Raw genomic sequence first — 10,060 nt, 5'->3', positions numbered from 1 at the left:
CACAGGCAGAAGGACCTTGAAATGCAAAAAGGATGGCTGTTCTTTGTCACAGGAGAGGTTGGGGAAGCCTTGGGTGAGAAACCCCCCTGAATAGGACAGATGGACCCCACACCCTGATATCTCTCTGTGATAATTCTTGGGAACACTCCGGTATCAGGCTGTTCTTGCATTGCTATAAAGAAATACCTGAGGCTGGGTCGTGTATAAAGAAAAGAGGATGATTGGCTCATGTTTCGTCAGGCTGTACAGGAAGCACGGCAGCTTTAGCTTCTGAGGAGTCCTCAGGGAGCTCTTACTCATGGTGGAAGGCAAAGAAGGATGAGGCGTTTCACATGGCAAAAGTGAGTGAGGAGGCAGGTGCCACACACTGCTAAATGCCCAGATTTTTTTTTTTTTTTTTGAGACGGAGTTTCACTCTTGTTACCCAGGCTGGAGTGCAATGGCGCGATCTCGGCTCACTGCAACCTCTGCCTCCTGGGTTCAGGTAATTCTCCTGCCTCAGCCTCCTGAGTAGCTGGGATTACAGGCACACACCACCATGCCCAGCTCATTTTTTGCATTTTTAGTAGAGACGGGGTTTCACCATGTTGTCCAGGATGGTCTCAATCTCTTGACCTCATGATCCACCCACCTCGGCCTCCCAAAGTGCTGGGAATACAGACTTGAGCCACCATGCCCGGCCGATGCCCAGATCTTATGAGATCTCACTCTCTCTGGAAAGGACACAGCCACGGGGGAGCATGCTAAACAATTGATGAGAAAACCACCCCCATGACCCACTCACCTCCCACCCAGCCCCAGGTCAAACACTGGGGATGACACTTCAGTAGGAGATGTGGGCGGGGACACACATCCAAACTGTATCAACTGCCATGTCTTCTCTGCAGAGAGGCGAGTCTACATTCCATCCTCAATCCCCAAGTGCTGCACAGACCCTGGGTCTCTAAACCCCGGTGAGGTGCTGAGCCCCTGTCCACACCCTGGAGGCCTGCTTGCCTTTCTGTTCCCATCAGGGATTAAAAGCAAGATCCACTGCCGCTCCCGGACGCTGTCCCTGGAATTGACAGTTGGCTTCCTGCAGTTTTCCCCATCTGAGGTGGGCTTTTATTCCTTGGATATATAAAGAGTTTGGGTGACCCATCCCCATAGCCACACTGCACATTCCTGGACTGGTCCATTCCTGGACTTGCAGTGAGCCAGGCTGTTCTCAGGCCTCACTTATCCTTGGCACCACAAGGGCCACACTCTCCAGTCCTGGTTTCCACTGAGCTCCCTGCCATGGGGAGACTGGGCTGCCCATCCCCTTGCGAGATAGGGAGTGAGAGAGCCGGGATTCGGATTTGTGCATGAACATTGTAGACATGCAGAAAATCGTGTATGTTGTTCAAAATACATATTTCTAGGTTATACTAAAAATTATGGGAAGGGCAAACAGCAAATTATATTATTCGTTTTGGACGAACACAGGTGTGAAAAAAAAGAAAGCGCTAGCAACAGAATAACTAACAATTGGAGAAAGAGGGAGAGGTAATTAGCTTATATGTGATCGCACCATGATTGGGTTAGCCAGGGGGAGTGGCTTCGGGGCTCTGGGGTACTATAAATACCAGCAGGAGAAGGGACCTTCCCCTCAGTGCTCTCTGCTCCCTTCCTCATGGAAGCTCCACTGTGAAGAGTGGAGTCTGCCAAAGGTCCACTTACCTGAGTGGCTGCTGGAGAGAAGGAAGACGACAGGTTGGTCTATTACTATTTTGGGTGTTGGTTTACCCCAACAGGAGAAATAGAACAGAGAAAGCTCTGTACTGGCTGGTTTTAGATGTGGAGGTGAAGATGTCTTAATTGCTTAATAGTATTTCTTAGGACAAAGCCTGATTCAAAAAACATTTCAGAAATATTAATGATAGAAAAAAATATATTAAAAAAATAGCAAAACAAAAAATTTTTTAAATCTTAATGATGATATAAATGTCACATTTGCCAGGAATGCCTACCCAGCACCCTGAACTGCGTGGGTACTGGGTGGGCAGTTATGGAGACCTGGTGCCTTTGATGGAGGGCTTTTAAATAAGGGATTGCTTCACTTCTCCTTTATTCCAGTATACTCACTGACCTTTCCTAGGAGCCAGTGGAAATTCAGGCCCCTGAACCTCTAGCCATAGATTAAGCCAAGCAAGACAGGGTGTGAGCGCCGAGTCTATAACGGTGGTGTAAAGAATGTTTCGACTTAAAGACGTAGTTTAAAATGTTTCCTCACTCAATGTTGGTGATTTGGATTTTGAAGAGGAAAGCACACTTTATTCTAGATTTTCAAGGGTGTTTGCCCCTGATACAGCAATCAGTTTTTTGTACTTGATCAGTTTTTTTGTTTTTCTTGACCTTTTGCCTTCTCTTTTCCTGATATGATCTATTAAGATACATTTCATTATCTTTGCTTGGTAATGTATCCTACTCCTGCTTCCAAATAAAGAGTACATTTTCCTGTTTTATTCTATTTGTTTTTCATTTGCTCCATCTTACTGTTCGATTTACCATTTCCATCTTCTCATCATGTCGTCTCCTGCTGTTCTGTCTGTAAGCTGTCTCCATACACCTCAGCACTTCCCCACAATTTCATGTTTTTCAATCATGTTATTGTGGGGAGAAAAAGCGACTGGATGGAGACCCCAAGAGAGGGTCCTTGGAACTCACACAGGAAAGAATTCCAGATGAGTTGTAGAGAGCAGTAAGAAAGAGTTCACCAAAAGCTACTACATTACAGATGAGGGCATCTGCAGAATGTGCCCAGAAAAAGCCCCATCTTTTAAAAAAAGTTTTTCTCATATAGGGGTCTTGTCCATGTGAAGATTAAACTGAGCTGTGTCTACATGTGCTGGGCTAACAGCAAGACAACGTTTATTATTCTGTTGATTTTTTTTTTTTTTTTTTTGAGACGGAGTTTCGCTCTTGTTACCCAGGCTGGAGTGCAATGGTTTCATCTCGGCTCACCGCAACCTCCACCTCGTGGGTTCAGGCAATTCTCCTGCCTCAGCCTCCTGAGTAGCCAGGGTTACTGGCACATGCCACCATGCCCAGCTAATTTTTGCATTTTTAGTAGAGACGGGGTTTCACCATGTTGGCCAGGATGGTCTCAATCTCTTGACCTCATGATCTGCCAGCCTCGGCCTCCCAAAGTGCTGGAATTACAGGCCCGAGCCACCGCGCCCGGCCTCCCTTAAATACCTTATTTGATCTCAAGGAGTTTTATTTCAGAAATTTCAAGGAATATGCTTCGTAGTATAAAACATCCTTAATATTAGAAGTTATGAAATGAAGGAACATCTAATTTAGATAAGGCTGATGTACAGACGGTTAAAACATCCAATTTTTCAATGTATTGAATTTTATTTGATGCCAGTTCCACGATCGGTCTCTCCGGATGTTTGGCCCTGAGGGTCTCTAGAGGAGGGACCTGCATTGCCCACATATCAAACACACTAAGTCAGGTGAACAATTCTTTTCATGGATCACCTGCTTTTCCCATTCACATTGGTGTCATGTCACCGGGCGCATCTGTGTGGCTTGAAAGACAGGAAATGTAGCTTTAGTCCTAGGAACATGGTGGCCGCAGCAGAGACACGGGGCCCACAGCATCCTGCACCTCGGAGATTCCAGGGATAGGAAGGATTTGGCATCTCATATTCTATCCTCCACAGGGAAACAGAATCCCTCAGGCAAGATCAGCACAGATGGACCCCAACACGCTCTCCATGGAACAGGGGAAGGAGTTCTTAAAGAAGTGTGGGATCCCACAAAGAGATGTGAGTACGGGAGCTGGGGCCACCTGGGACGCAGGTGGAATGGGGGAGTCCAGGCCTCAGGCAAGGCTGCAGCAGGCTCCCCGCCCACGACCCGGTCACATTCAGGGTTTTGCCACCTCCATACACGGTCACTGACCCATTAAAATCCATACGTAATTCCTCACAGGGACACGGGAAAGTGCCAACTCCCCCGCCCCTTGGTTCCCACCTGGGAACAGCGGCACTTCCCAATATGCTGGGCTGTCGCTCTTGGTGCCATTTGAAGGTCATCAGCAAACTCCTTGTGGGCTGTGGAGCAAAGAACTGAGATTACCTTTGCATCCTCATAGCTTAACTCTCACCTGAGTGAGAAGATAGAGCGTGTGGTTTCCCATTCCTGAGTTACTTCCCTTAGAATAATAGTCTCCAACCCCATCCAGGTTGCTGGGAAGACCATTAATTTTTTCCTTTTTATGGCTGAGTAGTATTCCATTGCGTGTATATATATACACACATGTATATGTACCACAATGTTTTTATCCACCCATTGATTGATGGGCATTTGGGCTGGTTCCATATTTCTGCAATTGCAAATTGTGCTGCGGTATTGTACGTGTGCATGTATCTTTCCTTCTTTCTTTTTTTCTGAGACAAAGTCTGCTCTGTTGCCCAGACTAGAGTGCAGTGCTACAATCTTGGCTCACTGCAAACTCTGTCTCCCGGGTTCAAGCGATTCTCCTGCCTCAGCCTCCCAAGTAGCTGGGATTATAGGTGTGCGCCACCAGGTCCAGCTAATTTTTGTATTTATAGTACAGACTATAAATACATGGGGTTTCACCATGTTGGCCAGGCTGGTCTCGAACTCCTGACCTAGTGATGTACCCACCTCGGGCTCCCAAAGTGCTGGGATTATACTCATGAGCCACCGTGCCCGGCCATGACTTTAAAAAAAAAAAGAAAAAAAGAAACAAGAAATGTGAGACTGTCCAGCATTACCTCTAAACCCCTCAGGAAGTTGGGAGTTCTTCCTCTCCTATGCTGAGGCTTCATCCTGCCTGCAGAACCCAAGTCACATCTCCATTCTCCTTTCTCTGCATTAGATTGATTTGATGACAGAGAAATGGGTTGTTCTCGCCTCTGTGGAGGTTCTTCTGCGATTTCCTCTGAGGTCAGGAGAGGATCCAACCGCCCGCTGTGTCTCCAATAAAAGATGCCAGCCTTCCGTGGACCGGCCATCCACAGTTTCACAGAGATGTGGATACCGAGAGGAGAGGTAAGACAAGGACCAGGGAGTAAGGTGGGGGCGGCCTGGGGTCTCCCCAAGCACAGTGTGGGCTCAAGGTTTCTGCCTGAACAGGCTTGGGGGCTTCCAGTCTGTGTGTCCCCCTGACATGACATGGGCTGTGATGTGTGCGATGCCTGGCGTGAGCCTGCACATATGGGTCAGCGTCACAGGCATCCTCAGACGGCTGGTCCTCGCTAGGCTTTGTGCCTGCCTCCGAGTGAAAAGCGGTGTGTGGTCACAGGGGTCTCGTGAAACGTCACGAGGGCCCATAGGTTGAATATGAAAGCTTTGCAAAGCTTTGAGCTTCTGGTGGGTTTTCTGAGTGAGAAGCTAGTCTATAAAATAGTGGGTTTTCTGGAAATACCTGGAAAAAATCAGTGGTTGTCGGCTGCCAACAGATGTGTTGGCATTGATAAATATGGCAGAGAGTCTCAGCTCTGAGGCACTGACTGCACCTGAGCTCAGAGCCCAGAAACCTTCATTTACGCTGCAAGTCTCATTTCACTCAAAACATCAAGTGGCCTTTGGTTTATAAAATCTATGTCCTGTTCTGGGAGTAGGTCAGGGAGAGAATCACAAAATAACACAGCTGGGACCTGGGTTCAGAGAGGACCAAGTTCCGTGGGTGTGACTCAGTGGCCAGTGCGTCCCTCCATCCCTACTTGGGTAGGAGGGACTTTCCTCTGGTGTCTGTGTAGTGTTTTGTCATTTTCTTTTGACTAGGAAACCCAACAACCAATTAATGAAGAAGACTGATCAGAAAGTCAAGGACCTGCCACAGGTGGCAGGTGATTCCATCCGTCATCAGGCTCAGAGGCCCAGGACAGCCAAGAACCCACAGAAGCAGCAGAGGAAACCCGTGCGGCCAAGGGCTCCCCCAGCAGACGAGAAGGAATCCAGGGTCAGTGGGGGCTTGAAAATGTGGGAAACCAAGGTGTCTGCACGGATCCCAGAGGGTGGGCTTCAACATGGGGCCCGTGGTTATGACTCAGGTATTCCCACTGGTCTCAGGCTGACCGCTCTGTGCTCTCCTCTGCTGGCAGACTGGCCCATTCTCTGCCCAGTGTCACGTCCAGCCTGGTGTCTGCCACAGCCTCAAACCCGGGTTCCTTTGCTTCACCCTCATCCTTCCTCCCGGGACCCCTCTGTTAAACGGGCTCTGGGGAGGACGATCACATCTTGAATTTCCTGGCAGCCGACAGCCCATGGGCGTATGTCTCTCTCCCAAAATAATCCACCTCCAAAACCCAGACCTTCTATTAACCTTTGAAGGTGCCTGTGATTGCTGTTGACTCACTGATCCCCATCCTCCTCCACCTGCAGGTGAAATGCAAGAACTGTGGGGCCTTTGGGCACTCAGCCAGGAGCACAACCTGCCCCATGAGGAGGTGGAGTGGGGCCCTTCCTCTGCAGCCCCTGGGCTCATGCAAGGAGGGGGAGAAACTGAAGCCAGCAAAGCCTCAGCTACCCCAGGCTCCAGGGCCCTTTCTGAGGGATGACAGAGAAAAGGAGCAAGGTTCAAGGTGAGGATTCTGCAGGGTCGAGGAGGATGCCTGATGTCGGAGCCATGAGACGGCGTCTCCTGGCTCTGCACAGCCTTCTCTAGGCACAGACAGGAAAGCTGCACATGGAGGTGGATGGAGGTCCCTGCCTTCCAGGGCCCACACTTCCAGCTCATTCCGGCGCCGAGTCTCTAGAGGGCAGGGCCTGTGGGAGACCTGGGGATGTTGCCCGTGGCAGGCAGCAGCATCAGGGTCTGAGTGAACTTAGGGAACCTGGGGCCGTGGCAGGGACGGGGTTTCCTAGAAGTGGGTCTGCTTCTCAGATGAGAGAAGGGGCCGTCTTGGCAAATTTCAGGGAGGTCTGAATGCCTCCCTCACCCAAAGCAAGGGCTGGGACTGGGCTCCGGGAGGGCGCTTGGCTCCCAGTCACGGGTGTGGACAGGAGGGTCAGGCGGGTCCAGACGGTGAAAGTGATTTCCTCTGCAGGCCCCAGCAGCAGCAGCAGCAGCAGCAGCAGACCAAAGCTCCCACGAAGACACTTCCCAGGAAGCCCCAAGAGAAAGTGCAGGGAGCCTGGGAGGAGCCAGAGGAAGCCCATTGGTACCTGAGGGTGAGTCTCCCCCCAACCCCTGCTCTGCTCCTCTTCTGGGTCCCCTGACTCCTTCACTTCTGTGCCCCTCGAGGGTGGGGATTAGGTTGAGACCTAGGCAGGAGAACTGCGGTGAGTACTTCACACACTCCAGTTTCCAGCTTCTTCATTTAAACATTGGTTTCTGTGCGTTTATTTGCAGGTTGGCCAGCACATGCTGCTGGGCACATTTCAGTGCCCGTGGGGAGTGACGGATCAGGTGCCTTAGGGGCATGGCTGCGGAGAAGGCATCTCCTTCATTTTTTAATTTCTTTATTTTTATTTTTTGAGACGGTGTTTTGCTCATGTTACCCATGCTGGAGTGCAATGGCGCGGTCTTGGCTCACCGCAACCTCCGCCTCCTGGGTTCAGGCAATTCTCCTGCCTCAGCCTCCCGAATAGCTGGGATTACAGGCATGCGCCACCATGCCCAGCTAATTTTTTGTATTTTGTATTTTGTATTTTAGTAGAAACGGGGTTTCACCATGTTGCCCAGGATGGTCTCAATCTCTTGACCTCGTGATCCACCTGCCTCGGCCTCCCAAAGTGCTGGGATTACAGGCGTGAGCCACTGCACCCGGCCTCCTTCATTTTTATACATGTTCTTAAATCTGCTTTCAAAAGGAGCTCTGCCATTTCCAGTCTCCACGTTGTGTGGTGGAATTGATATTCCCTTGATATTACCAACAGACAACATATAGACAGTTATAGTTTTCAAATCCAATTGTCACAGCAAACTTGATGGTAGGCTTCCTTTCCCCCACACGATTCCTGAAGTGAGCATTCTGTACATCCTTTTCTGTGATGTTTAACTTCATCTATCCTGTCTCCTTATGTAGGGTCTTCCCTATATTTCTTCCAGATTTAGAAGCAATCCCAATGCATGTTGTTCTCCTCTGTTTCTGATGTCAGCCTGTCCATTTTCCTCTGTCCTAGCTGGCTTCTGGTTTTCACAGAGTTTCTACCGGGATATGGTTGCACATGTGATGTGAGCTCCCTGTTTCATGGAGTTTGGTGATTCTCCTGCTGAGCTGTCTCATGTGGGGTGCTTTCTCCTGCAGCACCCTACCATGCCACTGCCGGTGCACAATACCAAGAAGAGATCTGTCCAGGGCCCTGGGCCCACAGGTCCGCCGCCTCTCATCAAGACACCCGGGACGAGATTAAGCAAGCAACCAGAACTGAGCAGCTGTGGACCCACCAAGCGACATGTTGGGGACATTACTGCCTTCCAGCTCCCTGCTGTGACAAGTTCCCACCAAGTCTCCGCTCTCAGCGCCAGGCCACCAGCCAACAGGCCTGAAGTGTCCTCCCACGGTGCTCTCCAGCCTGCCATGAAGACGTTTGCCCTGGGTCCTGGCCTTAAATCCCAGGCAGAAGGTAGGCCCAATGCAAATGCAAAACCCAGAGCACAGCATGTCAGACAAAAGTGTGGCCAAGAATCCGGAACCCAGGCAGCAGGCAAGAAGCGTGTCCAGGTCCCCATCCAGACTCCCCAGAACCCCACAAAGAAAGCAAGACTCGGCTCCTTCCCGACCCCCACACTGAGAACTCAGCTCCCTGATGTGGGCGCTGTGCAGCCTCTCCAGCTTCCCCCCGTGGCAACTGGACTCGGACCCAAACAGGCACCCAAGGCCACCACAAAGACAGCAGCCACTAAGACAGCAACTGAACACCCCAGAGTCAACCTCCAGTCCCCCGCAGCCAGCTCACCTTTCCTGGGCCCAGCCCAGGGCTGCCCCATCCTCCAGCCTGGACCTCCCATTCCTGTTCCAGGGAGGCCTGGCAGTGTCACTTTCATGAGAGGGGGCCAGGGACAGGAGAGCTCCAGGTTCAGAATGCCCCCCACATCCTGCCCTCCCGAGGACTGGACTTCTGGTCAGAGCTCTCACTTCTCAAAGGAGTCTGAGGGTCAGGGTCCCCAGGTCACAAGGAGTGTCCTCTATGAGGACCTCCAGATCTCTTCCTCCTCTGAGGACAGTGACAGTGACTGACACCCCCAAGACAGGAAGACCTGGCCTCAAGCCCATATGACTTGGGAGTGGCTGAAAGGCTGAGAAGGGGAGAGGCGGGAGGCAGCCCTGTGTGGGGTCACTGCTGCAGTGCCTGTGCAAATGCAGGCCCCAGCCGGGCACAGTGGCTCACGCCTGTAATCCCAGCACTTTGGGAGGCCGAGACAGGTGGATCACAAGGTCAAGAGATCGAGACCATCCTGGTCAACATGGTGAAACCCCGTCTCTACTAAAAATACAAAAATTAGCTGGGCATGGTGGCGCGTGCCTGTAATCCCAGCTACTCAGGAGGCTGAGGCAGGAGAATTGCTTAAATCCAGGAGGCGGAGGTTGCGGTGAGCCGAGATCATGCCATTGCACTCCAGCCTGGGTAACGAGTGAAACAAAACAAAACAAAAGAAAAAAAGCAAATGCAGACCTCAGATACTATTGGGGATCAATGAACCCTGCCTACTTACTATGTCGCGTACATTTTTCTGTATTTAATATGGGGTTTATGAAAGTGTCCTATAAATTACTTTACATATCATTATATGAGAAACTGGGTCAACATAAGAAAACAGTATTCCAAATTAGCTGGGAGTGGGGCTGCGCACCTGGAATCCCAGCTACTCGGGAGGCTGAGGTAGGGGAATCGCTGGAACCTGGAGGCGGAGTTTGCAGTGAGCCAAGATCACTCCACTGCACTCCAGCCTGGCGACAGAGAGAAACTGTTTCAAAAATAATAATCATTATTAAAGAGCCAGGCGCGGTGGCTCACGCCTGTAATCCCAGCACTTTGGGAGGCCGAGGGGGGCAGATCACGAGGTCAAGAGATCGAGACCATCCTGGTCAACAAGGTGAAACGCTGTCTCTAC

General features: G+C 50.7%; 1 protein-coding gene across 1 annotated transcript; it reads left to right on the top strand.

Annotated features, from left to right (window-relative positions):
* The first annotated feature begins 872 nt into the window (after positions 1-872).
* Positions 873-9,288, top strand: LOC103790078 (protein FAM90A27P-like). The gene is made up of 9 exons (XM_078359612.1): positions 873-891; positions 1,014-1,096; positions 3,693-3,797; positions 4,877-5,049; positions 5,785-5,962; positions 6,385-6,577; positions 6,766-6,770; positions 7,063-7,173; positions 8,253-9,288. Exons 1-9 carry the CDS (start codon positions 873-875, stop codon positions 9,183-9,185), a joined length of 1,800 nt encoding a protein of 599 aa, XP_078215738.1. The 3' UTR covers positions 9,186-9,288.
* Positions 9,289-10,060: the final 772 nt, after the last annotated feature.

This window comes from Callithrix jacchus, chromosome 22 (assembly GCF_049354715.1).
Source record: "Callithrix jacchus isolate 240 chromosome 22, calJac240_pri, whole genome shotgun sequence".
Lineage (NCBI taxonomy): Eukaryota > Metazoa > Chordata > Mammalia > Primates > Cebidae > Callithrix > Callithrix jacchus.
The sequence above is the reverse complement of the archived record's forward strand: the minus strand, read 5'-3'. Positions and strand labels throughout refer to the sequence as shown.